The 18,810-nt window shown below is 34.3% G+C and overlaps 2 protein-coding genes across 2 annotated transcripts; one reads left to right on the forward strand and one right to left on the reverse strand.

Annotated features, from left to right (window-relative positions):
- Positions 1 to 978: 978 nt before the first annotated feature.
- Positions 979 to 3,272, forward strand: LOC125815364 (transcription factor bHLH35-like). The gene is made up of 5 exons (XM_049494823.1): positions 979 to 1,043; positions 1,124 to 1,277; positions 1,570 to 1,794; positions 2,168 to 2,338; positions 3,183 to 3,272. The coding sequence occupies exons 1-5, from the start codon at positions 979 to 981 to the stop codon at positions 3,270 to 3,272; spliced, it is 705 nt and encodes a 234-aa protein (XP_049350780.1).
- Positions 3,273 to 13,518: 10,246 nt separating this feature from the next.
- On the reverse strand, positions 13,519 to 15,025 carry LOC125814567 (uncharacterized). Its single transcript, XM_049494034.1, has 3 exons — positions 14,701 to 15,025; positions 14,310 to 14,449; positions 13,519 to 14,196 (listed from the first exon to the last, which is right to left on the reverse strand). The coding sequence occupies exons 1-3, from the start codon at positions 15,023 to 15,025 to the stop codon at positions 13,519 to 13,521; spliced, it is 1,143 nt and encodes a 380-aa protein (XP_049349991.1).
- Between the last annotated feature and the right edge of the window lie 3,785 nt (positions 15,026 to 18,810).

Consider the following 18,810-nt stretch of genomic DNA (forward strand, 5'->3'; position numbering starts at 1 on the left):
AAATATGTATTAGATAGTGTTGTAAAATAATCATGTCAATTATTTTTTAATATCCCAGGTTCAAATATAAACAAAGGGAGTAAGACAAATATATTAGTATCGCATAACTTAGGATAAAATAAATATATTTTTTTAAAGCTGCTAAATGACCACAATAATTTGACCCGATATATATTCATAAAAAGTTATTTTCTATATTTATTTTTTGGGTAGGGCAAAAATAGTTACTATTCCTCCCGTCCATTTTTAATTGTCATGATTTTCCTTTTTAGTGTCAAATTATAAGAACTTTAACTAACATTTTATGAAGTATTTTTTTCATTATATTAATATACAAAAAAAATGCAGTTTATAGTACTTTTCATATAGTTTTTGAATATCCAATTTTTTTATTTATTTAAACATTGAATTAATGTAATCTAATTTAATTCTAAATTAGTCAAATTGACTTTCGAAAACGTAACATGCCAATTGAAACTGGACTAAATGAAGTATCAAATAAGTTAGGAGAGAGATGAAATTCCACGAGGCACAACTTGGTAGGTCAAAATAATTTGGATTCCTTTTGACAAATATTATTTGTCATTTCATGGTATTATTCTCTTGTTCATTTTTACTCGTACATTATATTCTCTCTATTTATCATTACTTGTTTATTAAGTATATTATTTCGAAATGTCTAATAATATTTGTCCATTTTATAAAACAAATAAATATTTATCATGTTGTGTCTTTTTTTTCTTTTTCTTTAATCTTTGCTATTAAATACTACATTTGTTTCTCAACGTTTATATACTTATATTTAAAAGGGTACGTAATTTAGTAAACTTACCCTTATTATTTACAAGTTCTTAATTCATGTTTAAGGTCAACACTGAACAATTATTATTTGACAGAGGGAGTAGTTTTCTGATTCTATATATACCTAGCTACTTCCCTTTCTTCCTCTCTCAACTTGTCCATCTCCTTTCAAAGAAGATGGAAAACATGGTTGAAGAGAATAATAATTATTTGGAAACAACCATGTTCTTTCATCCAGATAGGTAAATTTTAATTCATGCTCTTTCCCATTTAGTATTTTTCGTATTCTTCTTGTGGAATTGATAAAGATAATTTTTCGTAGCTACTTGGATGAGCCAATTATGTCGTCATACTATGATTCAAGCTCACCAGAAGGGGCACAATCATCGAAGAACATTGTATCAGAAAGGATTAGGAGGAACAAACTCAAAGAGAAGTTATTTGCACTTAGAGCTCTTGTTCCAAAAATAACCAAGGTGAAACATAAATTGTTACTTAATATATACAAATGTATCGTTCTTTTTGGACCGACTTATAAAAAAGTGAGTCATATAAACTGAGACAGAAGGAGTATCTGTTTATAAGTCTCGAGTAACTTGGAAGCCAAGTTTACTAGAACTAATTAACATGGACATTCATCAAATACTAGTGCATTTATAATGAAGATTAATGGACATCAGATTAGTATTTCATAACAATAATTACATTAAATATATATACATCATGAAGAAGCATTTTAATTTTTCTTTTTCTTTTTCTTTTTTCCAGATGGATAAAGCCTCAATAGTGAAAGATGCAATTGGCTATATTGAAGAATTGCAAAAGCAAGATAGGAGAATTCAAGGAGAGCTATCAGAGCTTGAATCTGAAACCTCAAACAAGAATAGTACCCATCTTCAACATGAAACCTTTGATTTTTCAAAGCCTAAAAGACCAACAACACTTGATGAGCAGCAGTATGGATATCATTCTTCCCCTATTGATGTTCTTCAGGTAATTTAACAATATATAAATGTGCACTTTAAAGGTAGCCTCAGTTGACATCTGTGTCTTCAAACTTTGGGTGTGCACAAGTAGACACTTAAACTTGTATACAGTTGAACAAATAGGTAGGACGTCAGCAGTAGGACTGCAAATTGTCATGTAGAATGTCTCATAGGACGTCCTACTGCAAATTGTCATGTAGAATGTCTCATAGGATGTAAGTGTCTGCTTGTTCAATTATATAATGTTAAGTGTCAACTTATACACACCAAAAACTAAAAGTCAGTTAAAGAACATTTTTATGTATTAGGTTTTTATTATAATGAAAGATATTCCATAAGATAAAGTTACTTATCTTCTTTTTTTCCTTTTGAAATTGTAGTTGAGGGTATCTTCAATGAGAGATAAGACAGTGGTGGTGAACCTCACTTGCATCAAAAGAAGAGACACAATGGTAAAACTTTGTGATGTTTTTGAATCTTTGAATATCAAAATAATTTCTGCAACTATCTTTGCTTCCTCTGGGACACTTCTCCACACATCTTTCATTGAGGTAACACAATCTTTTTCTCACCCTCTTTTTTTGTTTCTTTTTACTTCCATTGTTTTTTCCACTAACAAATTTTGTTTTCTAATTTAATAATAAGTTGTTTAAATAAATATATTTTGCTTACATACCTAACAAAACTAAATAAATGTGAAATTCACTTATTTTCTTAAAAAATAGTTGAAGTCTAATCATATACTTCCTCAGTTTAAATTTGATTGTTTGGTTTTAACTTGACACAAATTTTTAAAAATTAAAGAAAACTTTTGAATTTTGTATTCTTAATTTAAAGTAAGTAGAATCTACGAAAAATGACGTTTTATCTTGTAATATCAAACAAATCATGTGGAAAGTTAGAACTAGAGAGTTATGAAATAAAAGGAAGAAACACTATATAGAGAAAAATAAAACAAAGGTATATATATATATATAATGTATTCTGAAAAGATTAAGCTCTTTGGTTAATTATAAATTAGATGGATTCCTAAAGTTCTGAAGTGTTACTTGTAAAATGATAATTTCTTACTATGTGAAAAGTTCAATAATTTATACTCCCTCCTGTCTCATTTTATTGAGCTAGTTTGACTTAGCACGGAATTTGAGAGAAATAATTTTTTTTAAAAATTTGTGGTTTAAAATAAGTGATAGATATTTATATGATTATAAATTATTTTATTAAAGATAAAATGAATATTTTAAAGTTAAATTGTTATTAAATATAAAAATGTATCAATTCTTTTTTGGATGGACTAAAACGGAAAGTGACTCATATAAATTGGGACAGAGGGAGTATTAGTTAAATATAATACCTAATATCTACTGTCACTTTGATTTAATTTCTCTTTTCCAGGCTGATGAGGAAGAGAGCAATCTTTTGAAGTTGAGGATTGAAACTGCTATAGCTTCTCTAAATAATCGAGATAGCCCTATGAGTTCTTAGAACAACAATTGCTTTGATTAAACTATGTTTCTCCTTCATGATAATAATTAATAAGGATGTATTTATTCCAAGAGTGTTTTTTTTCCTGGTTGATCTTAAAGTTTGGTCACTTTTGAATAGCTATTAATTTATGTAGTTTGTAGTTGGTGTTTTTCACATGAAATTTCAGTCAATGAAAGTCTACCTTTATCGTCCATTTCTAAGGGTGTGTTTGGTAGGAAGGAAAATGTTTTCTAATTTTCTCATGTTTGGTTGACTTAAATGTTCTGGAATGTTTTCCAAATCAACTTATTTTTTTCAAATTTAAGGAAAATGACTTCCCTTACAAAAGTAAGGAAAACATTTTCCAAAATCATTTTTAACCTCACACCACAACTTTCCAATGTAACTTAGTCTAGGGTATTGATTTTTTATACTAATCTAGGAATATCTTACTACTGATTCTTGATTTGAGACTTGACTCTCGAGCTCTATTCGAGACCCAACTCCCGTGTTCCGGATTGAGTCAGGTCAGATCTCCAGTGAGGACTAAAGGTCGAATTTTGGGTTGAGTCCCGAATCAAATGTTGGGATGAGGTTTTGAGTTGGGTGTTAGAGTCGGGTATTAGATTGGGTGTTGAGGTCGAGCCTCATGTCAAGTGTCAGATTTGGGTCCCGAATCGATCGTTGGGGTGGGATGTCAAAGTCGACTCCCGTTCAAAGGTTGGGTCCTGAGTCTGGGTCAAGTTCTGATTCGAAATCAGGTCCTGATGCGAAATCGAGTCTAGATTTTGGTGTATGGTGTCAATTTGGGTGTTAATGTCGAATTAGGGTTCAAAAATCAGAAGTTGAGTGTCGAGGTCTGGATCAGAATCGGGTATCGAGTCAGGGTCTCAAGTCTTGAGTCTCGAGTCGGGGTTTTGGGTCTCAAGTCTTGAGTTTCGAGTCGGGGTCTCGGGTCTTAGGTTGGGGTCGGGGTTGGGTCTTGACTCAGGTGTCAATGTCGATTTTATAGTTGGGTCGGGGTCGGGTCTCTAATTAGGATAGGAGTCGAGTCTCAAGTCTAGGTCTCAGGTCTCGGGTAGTGTTCATAGTTAGGTCGGGGTCAGGCTCGAGGTCACGGGTCGAGGTTGGCGTTGTGTCTTGGATCTCGGGTAGGGTGTCAAGGTCAGGGTCGGGTCCTGATTCAAAAGTTGAATCCTAGGGTTGGGTATCGTGTCTCAAGTGTCGGGGTCAAGGTCGGGTCTCGGGTCATATATAGTCTTGGTCGGGTGTTAGGGTCGAGGTCAGGGTCGGGTCGGGTCTCCGGGTCGGATTTCAATTCAAAAGTTTGATCAGTCAGTTTTTGGGGCCGACAGTCGGAGTCGGGTCTCAGGTCGAGGTTGAGTTATATTCCAGTTCAAATGTCGGGTCTGGGGTGGGGAGTCGGGGTTAGGTCTTGAGTTGGGTCTTGGGATCGTGTTTCGATTTGGGTCAGGGTCCGGTTTCAATTTGAATGTTAGGTCTCGTGTCAGGAGTAGGGGGGGGTCAGGTCCCTGATTGGGTATCGGGTTTGGGTGTCGGATCGATTATCGGGGTTGGTTTTAGGTCAGAAACTATTTTCTTAAGAAGTCTTTTCTACTCTTTAGCCAAAAATTAAAAAAAAAAAAATTCATTTACCAATCATACACAAGAAAGTACTTTTTCGAACAATATTTTTCACTCACCAACCTAACATGAGAAAATAAGTCAGAAACCATCTTATTTTCCAAGAAAACATTTTCCTTCGTACCAAATACACCCTAAATTTACGTAAATGTTCAACACACGGTGCATGCCACATTAGTGTGTACCCCTGGATCAGTGGTTTATAATAAGAATTGAATCGCACGTGAATTATTATGAACAAATGCTATATTATTCTTGATGTTGTATAAATTGCTAAAGTGAATGATCAAGGTGATCGTAAAAACAATATATTGTAAAGTAATGACATAAGACAAGAAGATTATTCTTATTGAATATTTTCGGGTTGTGATCGTCTGACGATATTACTAGAAAATGATAAATTGAGAGCTTTCGAGCTTTAGTTAAAGCTTAATATAGTTATTGTGATGAGAATCAGATGAATTATATTACAAGTGAGGGTAATGAGTGTACTTATAGTCTAACGTACCCTAAGTAATGTCTTGTGTGTATTTTTCAGCCTCTCATAATAAGCATATTATATATACGTTTAATTCACCAAATGCGTGGTTGAATGACTACTTGAGAGAATCTTGAATTATCCGGAATTTTTTTTTATAGATGAAGTTTATCTAGATCGACTATTGATCAACTTTATTTCCAATCTCATTGCTCCCAAACTAGATGATTTGTATAGTTGTTTCGTACCTTCATTAATGGATAGAAGAAGCCTTATTGGGTACGACTTAAGGTCATGACCACCATTATTGTTGGTGAGCTGAATCTGACTAGATTTTATTTGTCACGTTCTGATACGTTGAAATGTCAAATCCTAATTTGATTTGACTCATATAATTAATGTGTAGAACTAAAGAATTAAGAATATATATCATCATCATTAGTCAAGCATGCATCTCAAGTGTAAGTGTGTTATGTGATAATTCGTGGTATTCCTATCAAACATTTTTTTGTTTATATGTTAAGTATTTCCCTTTGAGACACATAGGTTAGATTCGGCTGAATTTCAGGTTTGAAACAGTCCCAATGGTAATGGGGCGGGGCAGATGTAGATGTGGGGTGAGGTGGGTTTAAGGCTATGCGGGGCTGAGCAAATTTAAGGTTATGCGGGGTAGGTTGAAGTGAGTTTTTTTAAAACTAATGCGGATTCAGGATTTTAAGATTGTGGGTGCTCCTTTAGCTATCAATTGCAAAGTATAAGTGCACAAATTTAATAGTACTGTCTTAAGAAAGACAATCATACTTAAATATGATAGCGAAAAAAATCAATAAAAAAAACTACAATAAAAATTATATCACATAAAGAAAAAAGGAAGAAGGAAAAGTTTTTTTTATTAAAATTTTATTTAGAAAAAGTTAGCAAAAGGGCATAAAGGGAAAAAAGAACAATCAACGTAGAGAGAAAAATAAAATAAAATAAAAAATCAAATTGAAATAAATAAGTAGAAAGAGGAGAGTTGGATTTGAAACTAAAATTTATGTGTAAAGAGGGAATTGAACTCAAGAATAATAAGAGCAAGCCAGCAACCTTGAGCACCCATTTGTAACGACTGCGCCAACCAAGTCATTTGATACATGGGTGCTCGGTTTTAATTTTTATATGTTACCTTTTAATTTCTATATAAGTATATAATTTGATACGAGGTTAATGGGTGTTCGAGCACCCGAAAAGGACTATGTGGGTCGGCTGCTGGGGGGGGGGGGGGCAGGTTGCAAGTATATGTGATTTTATGTGAGTTCAAGCTTAATTTTAACTTTTTACATGTTATAAGAGTGATCAAACATTATTTATTAAGATAATTTATTTAAAGCTACTAAATTATTAAAGATGGTAAATGAAAATGGTTCAATAAAAAATAATACAATTTCTGACATGTTACCCAATTGACCTCTAAAAATAAAATTTTAAGTCACTAACCTATTAAATTAATAAAACTTAAAGAAAAATGAATTTATTTGTATGAATTTTATTTTTAGTGTCAAACTTAACTAGAAAAAGAAAATATTATAAAATTTATGCGGGGCGAGTTGAAAAGGAAAAAGGTTGTTGTGTGGGGCGGGACATATTAAATGGAAATGGAGAAATGAGGGGGAAAATTAGGGATTAGGAATATTAGTCTATGTGGAAATGAATGAAATTGTGGCGCTTACGTGGCATGCCATGTGGCATCCACGTGGCATTTAACAACTTCAGTTAATAAGAAGGGTGCTTTTGACCCAATAGTATGACAGGAAGGGTAGTTTTGAGCCGGAATATAATTTAAGGGTAAATATGAGCTATTTCGGATAGTTTAGAGGTATTTTTGAGCCTTTTCCGTTATAATTTAACGACAAACAAGATACATAAAACGTAGAATCATAAGCATCACATATATAAGAAGGGTCTCAAATTGTCATCTCAATACATTTTCTATAAACTCATCATTGAAGATGTCCAAACAAGGATAAAAAAAACTAAAGGAATTCATAATCATCCAACAAATTCAGAAACATCAATAACTATGCAATATGTGGTCCATTTCTACATGACCGCCTGTTGTGACCTTTATACCCACATGTACTACATGAATTTTTTTAGTCTTCTTCCTGTATAGTTCATTGTATAATTTGTCACGAAGCTTCTTTGATGGCCTATCAGAAAGTCTTTTGAATTTTGGTGGCCGCACTATGTCATCCTCAATATTACAAGGTACTTCAGCTTTATACTGGTGTATCTCAAATTAAAACCAATTTGATTAGCAACATCCTCCAATAAAGGTTTGCATACTCTTTCATCATAATCGCCTCTATTGTGTAATCAATATAGCAATTTTCTTCGTTCCATTTTTCAGAATATGTGATCAGAAATTAATGCTCTCCATAACTACATTATATTTCAACAATATTTGTATCCCAGTCATCATTACATATAAATTTACAATCAAAGTAACAAACAGAAATTGTATTTCAGAAAAATTGTATTCCATGATTGAAAAAAATGTATTTATGTCCTCTTTTGTATTAAAAAAAAAGTATATTAAATGTTTATTTTCTAGAACATCAACTAAATTTGATCCCAAATTAATTTATATTTCAAGTAGTCAACATACAGAGAATTTTTAATATTTAATTATTATCTGACAGTATCCCAATCAGATATTATATTTTAAATTTATTTTCTATCACATTCATCAAAACATAAAAACTTTCACTCACACTAAGAATCATAATTTGTATTTCACCAAATTGTATTTAATTTCAAAACAAAAAAAATATATTTCTTATATATTTGTATTCCAGTAATAAAAAATATGAACTTGTTTAATTTACAAAACATCAACTGAATTTATATTCAAACTTATTTTGTATTCAAAACAGCCAACAAACAATATTCCAAATACATTCAATCATTCAATTGTTGTATCAAAATCAAAATGTATTCATAATAAAACTTTCAATTGCTATAATCGAAACACATTGAATTCGAAATTATTTTGTTGTTGAAAAACAAATCCAATTCGATACTTATTCACAAACAAATTAATGATTCAACAAGTTTTTGAATATCTGATCGATTATAGCTCGAAGATCAAATTGAAATTGTCTGCCAAATATGTATTTCACCGATTATCTCCGTTGGATCCAATTTTGTTTTCAAGTTTCCCTTCACTGATATCGATCTCCGCTCCTCCAGCAAAAAATAATAATCAATCTACTTGACTTCTACGAAGAATGATGATTATCAATAGTGAATTTATAGATGACAATAGAGTTTGAGGAATAAGGGAGAGAAGAACGATTTTTTGGTCGATTGATCTCTATAACGTATTGAAAATTTCCAGCACTATTTACCTTAACTGAAAATATTCTCTCCCTTAATTTTCTCCAATTAGTTATTTCCTAGTTGTATTCTGCCAACTTAAAGAAAATAAAAAATACATAAATCAGGTCAATAGCAAACTAAAATATAATTATTTTTAATAAATATTGAAAGTGTAGCTAAGAGGTCCTATTGAAAGTTAAAATGTTAGTTGTTTTGAAAATTTTCCTATTTATCTACAAAAATAAAATAACATTTTTGATTTCAACATGAAGTAACATCCTCCTCATTGTCATTTTTTTCTTCAATCGTGGACTGTGACATATTATGAGAATGTACACCTCACGGGTACCATTATCAAAAATCATATACTCACGATGAAAATGGAACATGCAAGCAAGCTTTGATCTAATAACATGGGTAAGATTAGGAGTTATTCTTAGGACAAACCTTCACAAAGTCCTTGTCCAAATCCTTGGCATAAACCTTGTTGTTGTTGATGATGGTGATAAAGAAGAAGAAGAAGAAGAAGAGGAGACAACATTGTTATTGGAACTCCAGGAGAAAGAAGTTGAACTTCAAAAATGAAATGCCTTTTGTGAATTCCAACCACAATTAAGGAGTGTTGGAGAATGAGCTTTGTATTGGAAGAAGAAAAAGGATTTTTGTGATACAAGAATTATCTTAATTCATGTATTATGAAATTAATCTAAGGATACATGTATTGTTTTGTCCATGAACTAGAGAAGAGCAAAAAGTAAACAATAAAATTAAGTTATATGTACTAGACAAAGTGGGACAAGTTCTATAAACATGTACCCTCTATAGCCATTTTATGCAAGCAAGTTGAGCAAAAGAAAAAAGAATCATTTACGCCACTTGTCTTCAAAATTATTTAACTGATTTTTTGAGAATGTTCCTCCTTCACAAATTTCAAACACATTTCACATTCGAGTACTCAAAGAATAACGCCTTCTTATATGTTACTTTAGAATTAGTGCAAGCCTACATTTAATAAAATCATCAAGAATGAGTAGGTAAATTTACCCCTCTCTTTTTCCTCATTTGATCTCTCTATTGTCTATTCCTCCCCAATTCTCTTACTTCAACCTTTTAATTTTTCATTCTTTTTATAGTGTAGTTCGACTATGAGAGAACGTCAATAAACATTACATGGCCAACCAAACATGTCAGACAGTGTAATTGCACCAAATCCAATTCCAAACAGGTCCTAAATAAAAATTCATTAGGACACGAGGAAAATGTATTTACTAATTCACATAAATTGAGCAAATATCTGTGACCCATAAAGAAAGGATTAAATCACCCCAAGAAAATGCAACAAAAAAGGGGAATTAGATAGAAATCTATAAAAATGTCATCTTGAGAAGAAGCTTAGCTCATAATTATTTCAATGAATCTGGATGCAGTCCCCATCAAATTTGCACTCAATGTCCTGCGGAAAACAACACAGTTGCAATTACCCTGGTGGAGATATATAGGAATATAAAACAAGAGAAAGGAGAGAACTTAAATGATATCATTGACATCCCACCTCAAAATCAAGAATCATACTATATGTTGTAAGTATTCCACGAGTTGTGGAACAAGTTCCTTTCACAAATAGATTTTGTCAATACTGCTACTTAATATTAAATATGTTTGTGTACTGTCACAACATGCAAACTCTGGTTACATAAAATTTGCATACACAATCTCAACTTCAATATAGTTGCATTAAGTTGATGGTAACATAAAATTATATATTACTATTATTTTAGGATTGAAACATAGTTGGTTGGTTGATGTATTCTAGTTGTAGTTTGACAATGATACTAATGTCACAATTATTTGTCACTTTATTGACAACAATACTACACTAATTCTCAACTTTGGCACTCTTTTAATCAATGTGGACATTCTAACACTCCAAGTATAATTTTTTAAGAACTTGAAAATATCCATCTAATTTCGTCATTCACCATTAACTTTTTTATAAGATCAGATATTGTTGACTGTATTGATTAATTAGCTTAATTCTAGGAGATATTAAGAGAATAGAATATTTTCCTTTTAATGTAATTGTTGCTTTCCTTAATTAGTTTTAGGATGAATGGTATAAATACCTCATCCCATGGGATATAAATGGTTATCAAAAATAAAAACTACCTTGGTTTTACTACGCCATCACCACAAACTAGTTGATCCTAATTAGACATTAGAAGTATGTTTATTTTCCCCATAATTGCATTTTGGGCCCTTATCCTATTTTAGGTATAGTTAGGGACTTCTAAGTATTTTTAATGTAATAATCAAACCTAATATAAATACTCTATTTCTAAGAATAACTATGTTTAGATTTTAGAATACCTTGAAGATTGAAGAATTAAGAGATTTTGGATGAATATCCAGTTATTGCTTTTCAACTTGTGAAAAATAATCTTAAATAAATGTTCTAGTACTTTATGCACTAAAATTGGGTCTTGTCTAAATTCTCGTTATATCCTTGCTTCTATAAACAATCTACATCACTAGCTAGTTGAAGGAACACGCCTGCAAAATCAATCATGATTGAAAAATGTTAATTTGTAAACATTGAACTAAGGTAAAAGATACAAAGATCACCAACTTCTAATGTCAATTGTCCCCTACTAGTGCTACTGCTACTGTCCCTGCTACATCCAACAACTCCGGCTACTGCTACTGTCCTCTGCTACTGCTACCAACTACCTCCTCAATTCCTATTACTGCTACTGCTATCTGCTACCTCCACAGCTCCTGCTACTGTCCTCTGCTATGGCTACCTGCTACCTCCTACAACTCCTGCTACTGCTACTGCTACATCCTACAACTCCTGCTACTGCTACTATCCTCTGCTACTGCTACCTGCTACCTCTTACGACTCCTGTTATTGCTAATCACTGCTACCTGCTACCTCCTACAACTACTGCTACCTGCTACCTCCACAACTCCTTTTCCTGTCCCACTGCTACCGCTACTATCCTACTGCTAGTGCTACTGCTATTGCTACTCCTAGTCTAATACCCGCTACCTACTACAACTCCATCTACTGTCCTACTGCTACTACTATTGTCCTACTCATACTCCTATTGATGTTGCTGCTACAGCTACTGTCCTACTCCTACTGCTATTGCTACCGTCCTACTACTGCTGCTAGTCCTAGGACTAGCCTGCTACCTTTTACAGCTCCTGCTACTGTCCTACTACTACTGCTAATGCTGTTGGTTTTGCTGTTAGTCTTACCTGGAACCAGGACAAAGACAAGAACTAGGAGATCCCCCCCTAAACCCCCGCCTATGGGCGCCATGCCACAAAGCCCCCCCTTCCCGCACCCCTGCCCCGTGGCGCCATGCCCGGAGGCCCCACCCCCCACCCTGGGGCAAATTTCCACGAGGCCCCCTACCCCTCCACCCCTGCCTAGAGACATAATGCCTCCGCCCCAGGATGTCGTTCCTCGAGGCCCCCCGCAACCCTCTCGCCCCAGGGCACAGTGCCCCTGCCCTAGGAGGCCGTGCCCCGAGGCCCCAACCCCCCATCCCTCACGCTGGGGAGCTGTGCCCCAAGGCCTTACCCCCTCACCCCCCTCCCGGGAGGCCGTTCCCCGAGGCCCCATCCCCCTACCCCCTTCCCGGGGAGCCGTGCCTCGAGGCCCTTGCCACTTCAACCCTAGGGTGTCGTGCCCCGAGGCCCCCACCCCCAACCCAAGGGAGTCGTGCCCTAAACCCCCTACCCCAGGGGTTCGTTTCTCGAAGTCCCCCAACCTCGGGGCGTCGTACCCCGGGAGCTGTGACACGGGTCCCTTACCCTCCCGGGGTGCCGATCCCTGAGTCCCTTCCCCCCACCTCCCTCTTCGAAGAGCGGTGCCCTAACAACCCCCCCTACAAGTCCTAGTTCTAATCCTTGTCCTAATAATATTTTTCTTATTTTTAAGGAAAATGTTTTCAATAAACATTTGACTAATCGAACATGAAACTTTTGGAAACCCTATTCGTACCAAACACACTCATAAAAAAAAAACAATGGAAATTATAAATATAATATATACACAAATGTTACCAGCCATTATTCCTTCTAAATGTGTTCTATATGACCTTCATAGAATCTTTTCTAAGAGCTAAACATTGGGTTGCTTGGAATGACATGTGTCTACCTAAAGAAGAGGGAGGTCTTGGATTTAGATCTCTTTTTGACATATCCAAAGCTTTATTTGCTAAACTATGGTGGATATCTAGAACTAAAAACACTATGTGGTCTAATTTTTTACGAAACAAATATTGCAAAAGGCATAGGCCTCAAGTAGTGGAGTGGAGGGGTGGATCTCTAATCTGGAAGATGATCAGTGGTGGAGACATAATTTTGCCAATGGTGTTCATACTTTAGGAAAAATAAAAAAATAAACCTTGCTAGCATATTATAAATATTGGCTTCAAAATAGTCATACCTCAATTATTAATTTCTACATAGTGCTCCAAGTTGTTCATGCTCTTTACCTGTTCAATATCAAATTAACCAACTATCCAAAATGAAAATTCTTAAAATGGAAACTTAGAAAATATCAATGGATAAACTAAGGAAGATGAAGTAGGACAAATATATTGATGGATAGTTTCATACACACTAAAATATGTAAAGTGGTAACTACAATTGCACTCGACGACACTTCATCTCTTGAAATGTTTTCATAATACACTCATTAGAAACATCTTTAAATACTTTTTTCTCTACATAAGACACTATGCAACCATCTAAGAATTCATCATCCATTCAATTTCGCAAGTCATTCTTGATAATCTTCATTACCGAAAAAGCTTTTTGAACTGTAGCAGTGGCAACAGGTAGAAGCAAAGCAAACTTCACTAAAAGAAATACAAGAGAATAGGTTAAATGCTTGTTTGTCTCAACCAACTTTCTTGAAAGTTCTCCAAGTCCACCCAAATTGGAGAACCTTTCATTAATATCACGAACATCAATAATGTAATTAACAAGTTGATTCTCAAGAGCTCTCATGTTGGACCCATCAAAATCATCAGGATATAATTCAGTCATTCTCATTATCTTCTTTATGTCAAAACTAGAAAATGAATCAATTGGATTCAAGCAGGATACTCCATTAAGAAAATCACTTGTCACCTCATTGAAACGATCATTAAGTTCTTGTAGTTGCCAATCAGTGATTTTATAAAACACATCCACACGATAATGATGCAAAGTGTTACAAATAACTACTTTACGTCGTGATCTCCCAGAATTAGCATATGGATCATCAAAATTGGGTAATGAAATGTCATTCTTGATAAAAAATGCTTCTACCTTTTCTTTAAGTGAATCCCATCCAATATTTTTTTTAAAGAGAGGATACCATTCATTATCTCTTAAAGCTTGCAACCTTGTCTTTGCTACCTTTACAAAAATCATGGCATTTGCAATGTCTTGCTCCTTTTTCTGTAATGAAAACATTAAGATAATTTGTGAGAATGCAACAAGAAAATAGTCTCATACGTTTGACAACTTCTGAGAAATCCCGATGCGCTTGCTCTTTCTTCCAAAGTACTTGCATTTTCAACAAGAGTATCAAGTACATCAACAATATAGTCAAAGCTACTAATAAAGTTTCCAAATGACTTGTAGTGAGATCCCCAACGAGTATCACCGGCTTTAACAAGACCAAATTCTTGATTCAACCTTCTACCCGTTTCTAGTTCACCCATATCCAATGTCATTTGGAGATGCTTTTATTGAGATTCTCGAAAATTATCCACACGTTTAAAAGAAGCTCCCAACACATTCAAAATATTTGAAATTAATAATACAAGTTCACCTACTTGAACACACTTTTTAGAAATGGCAACAAGAGTCAATTGAAGTTGATGAGTGAAACAATGAACAGATGAGCCGATCTAGATCTACTTTCTTGTCTAATCAACGTTTTAAGACCACCTAGCTCACCTTGCATATTCCTTGCCCCATCGTAACATTGTCCACGTACATTAGATAAAGTCAAAGAATGGTGAGCAAGTAAATCTACAATTGCTTTCTTTAGAGATAAAGCACTAGTATCTTTAATATGAACAAGTCCAATAAATGCCTCCATCACAAACCTCATTTTGTCAATATATCTTAGAAAAATAGCCATTTTCTCTTTGCGTGACACGTCTCTAGATTCGTCAACCAATAAAGCAAAGTAGTCACTATTTATATCCTCTATTATAGCCTTAACTGTTTCAATCTTACACGCAGTCACAATATCTTTTTGGATGTCATGAGAAGTCATTTTATTATTTTTTGGAGCTTTTTCTAACATAAAAGGTTTAACTGCATCATATCTAGCAACTAACCTAGAAAGAACTTCAAGAAAATTACCCTTGTTCAATGACGATTCACTCTCGTCAAGACCACGAAATGCAAAACCTTGATTCAAGAGAAGGCTTACCACATTGATTGAAGCGTTAAACCAAACCTGGTATTCATGCTTACTTTTATCATCCAACTTGTAAAATGCGGCTTGAATGGATTGTTGTTCTCACATGAGCTCTTCACACTTTCTTTTGGATTGATTATGAACGCTATTCGGTGGATCAATATGTGTGCAAAGCTATCCTTTCTATGCTAATTTGTAAATCCCTTAGTTGAAAATACATTACCACCACCTTGATTAATGTTTTCTCCTTGAAACAAATAACAAGGTAAACAATAAGCAGCATCCACACTAATACTGTATTCCAACAAATCACGATATTCATCACACCACGTATTAACAAAATGATGTGGTGTTCCAAAAATGTCAGTTTGAGGAAACTGATGAGTTTGAGGTTGACAATGTCCTTTAATGATGTATCCCCTCCTTATCTCATCACAAAGGTTTGGATGGTAATTCAAAATTGGAGTTCTTTCAGCCGGATCAACCTTTAAATCATTTACATCAAATTCTTATTTTTGGGAAGAGTGAGATGATATTTCTATTTGGTTGACATTTTCATCTCGGCGTAGTTGATTTTGATTTTGAGGCGCCAAACTTGTTTTGGGTACTCTAAAAAAATATTTCTCCAAACTCATTGAACTCCAAACTAAAATAGTAGTCAAGTATACCAAACTTATTAAAATCATCCACAATACACCAAATAGTTGATCGATACTCAAATAAATAAAGTAGCTTTTAACATAAAAATGAAGATATACAAGTCTTTCAACACATGATTAGAAAAAAACTAAACTAAAGGAAAAAAAGAATTAAGAAATACCTTTTCACACTTCAATGGCTGTTGAGGAAGAAATATACAATGATTAAAGCTTCCAATTTCTTAAAACTTGCAAATATGTATGAAAGTTGAGAAGAGAAAAAGGTAAAAAATAAAGTTGTAAAGGGTTTTTGGGAGAAGAAGAAGACAAAAAACTAAAGGGAAAAGAGAATCTATTTTTTTTTAAATTAAGAAAAGTCAAGAGTAGATCTTTTGTTTTTCTTAACTTAAAAAAGGTAACTTTTGTATTTTTTCTTAAGAGAAAAATGGAACAAATATTAAATAACTGAAATGTTCAAGCCTGGGATCGAACCCAGGCTGAGTTTTGCCTTTTGTAAGAGAACAAATGGAATAATGAAAAAAATTAAAGAAAACGCCAACACTTGGGCTCGAACCCGGAACGCTAAGGCATCTTTGCACAGCCTTAACCACTGGGCTGTCAACCTTTATTGTGTCAAGGTTGTTCAACAGTTAGTATATATCCAAAAAACTCGATATTTAGTATATATACTCGTAAAATTTTCCGACAAAGGTTGTTCATTTGACCACCCTTGCCATGTCATAGCTCCACCCCTAAAGATGATGCTCTGGGCTAGAGATAATATAGATCAGGAGATTTGGTGGGAACCTAGGTGTGGACAAGCTAGTATTTCCCCCGTTTGACAAAGAATGACCTGGTTTGACTTGGCACGAAGTTTTATAAAAAAAGAAGACTTTTGAATCTTGTGGTCTTAAGTAAAAGTTATATCAAATGTACTAAATTGCCCTTCAATCTTGTGGCTTTAAACATGCCACGTGGAAAGCTGAAATTAAAATGTTACCAAAAAAGGAAAGAGGTCATTCTTTTTGAAACAAACTAAAAAGGAAATGAGGTCATTCTTTTTGAAACGGAGGGAGTACTTGGTATGATAATTGGTCCCAAATTAGCTCTATTCATCACTTAGAGCAGACTAATCAGAATCTCTCAAGCTCCATGTAGGAGGTGAATCAACATGTGGAGTAATGGAGAGTGGAACAAGCCTTTAATGTCTAATGTGTTTACAAAAGAGTTTTGTTAGCATGTTTTCAAGGTGTTAGCAGATCATAATTCTGGAGAGAGTGATATAGCTTGGTGGATGCCTAACAGTTCAGGGAAATTCAGAGTTAGAAGTGCTCGGGAATTGATTAGACAAAGAAGTAATCCAATAGAAGGTGAAATTCCCTTTCTTCTGTGGAGAATCTAGTTCCAAAGAATCCCCATTGGTCAGGTTTTGGTTAGATATAAAATTTGTGACTCTATGGTATGTTGTTGTTGTAATGCAGGGACACACAAATCTTTTAACCATCTATTTGTAGGTTGTCGTGACGCAAACTATCTATGAAGAGTATTTGCAGGAGCTGCAGATATCCCAGGGCCTTTTGTTCAACTAACATAAGTTATTAAGACATGGTGGGAGTTTGATGGTGTGACAAAGTTGAAACCTTTATGCAAGGCAGTCCCTGCATTCATAGTTTGGAAAGTATGGAAGAGACGAAATGTCCTCAAACATGGAGGCAAAATGTCAAGGCATTCAATGGAAATGGAGATTAATAAAAACGTATATTTGCTGACCAAAGTACGATATTCATGGTTGGTGGAGGTACAAAAGTCATGGCCCCTAATTGTACGTTTTTTAGAGGCTTACAGTCCTATCTTGACTAGCAGAGTTATAAGGTGGAGATGTCCTGAAGAAGGTACTTTTAAATGTAACACTGACGGCTCAAGTAGACCTGTTTTGGGGGATAGTGCTAGGGCTCTTTGTGTGAGAAATCACCTAGGGTGTTTGATGTATGCTGAAGCTAAGAGTATATCCTTTTGTACAACCTTGGAAGCTGAAACCAAAGCATTCAGTAGCGGCATTTTATACTGTTTAGAGCATAATCTTATGCCTCTTGTAAGGGAGACAGATTCTCTGATTATTAAGAAGGTGCTAGATGGTATCTGGGAGATACCTTGGTCGATTGCAGTAGAGATTAGAGTTATAAAAAGAGCTATGGAGAATGGTACAACGATGATTGAGCACACCTGCAGAGAAGGGAATAAACTTGCTGATTTTTTAACTAACTATGTTTTCAGCTTTGCAGGAATAGATCAAATGCAGTTTAATTTTAATCAGGAGTTACCACAGCAGGCAAATATCATCTACAATTAGATAGAAACAACACACCAAATAGTCGAACAAGGATGGTTCAAAACATAAACTTTCAACTATAAGAGGATAATCAAAGTTAGCACTGTGAAAAAAAAGGCAAGCAAGATATATGATACGTCCAAACTTACACCTTAATTAACAGATATAAACGGTTGAAGTCAATTTATAGAACTCAACGTGAGTTGAGGTCGATCCCACAGAGAATTTCTTTACAAAAATGATTTCACTGTCGCGTTTACTCAAATGTCGTTATTATTTCCTAAAGAAATAGTTACAGAAAGTAAAATGGGTGTAGTTGTGATGTTCTAGAATCTAAAATTGGTAATCAAAATCCAGATCAATAATTAACAGAGTTTTAAGTTCTAAAGTTGTTTCGATGATTAAATGAAACTAGGATTGCGTTCTCCATAGCATCTAATGTTCTTCCGTAATTGAGTTTCATGCAGTTTATCTCTACAAAATACATACGAGTTAAATATATTTGATAATTCTCAGTCTAATCAAGTAATTTTCACTCAAGTCCTCTCGGTCCCAGAGTGTTATTAGGTTTACCCTCGTTTACAATAGTGTTAAAGTTCTTTTCTCTCGAACTCGAACTTTGACTCTATTTCTTCCGATTAATTTAGCTTTTTCCTAACTATCATTTTTCT

Source organism: Solanum verrucosum, unplaced genomic scaffold, assembly GCF_900185275.1.
Source record: "Solanum verrucosum unplaced genomic scaffold, falcon-dt-bn FXZP01000085.1, whole genome shotgun sequence".
NCBI lineage: Eukaryota > Viridiplantae > Streptophyta > Magnoliopsida > Solanales > Solanaceae > Solanum > Solanum verrucosum.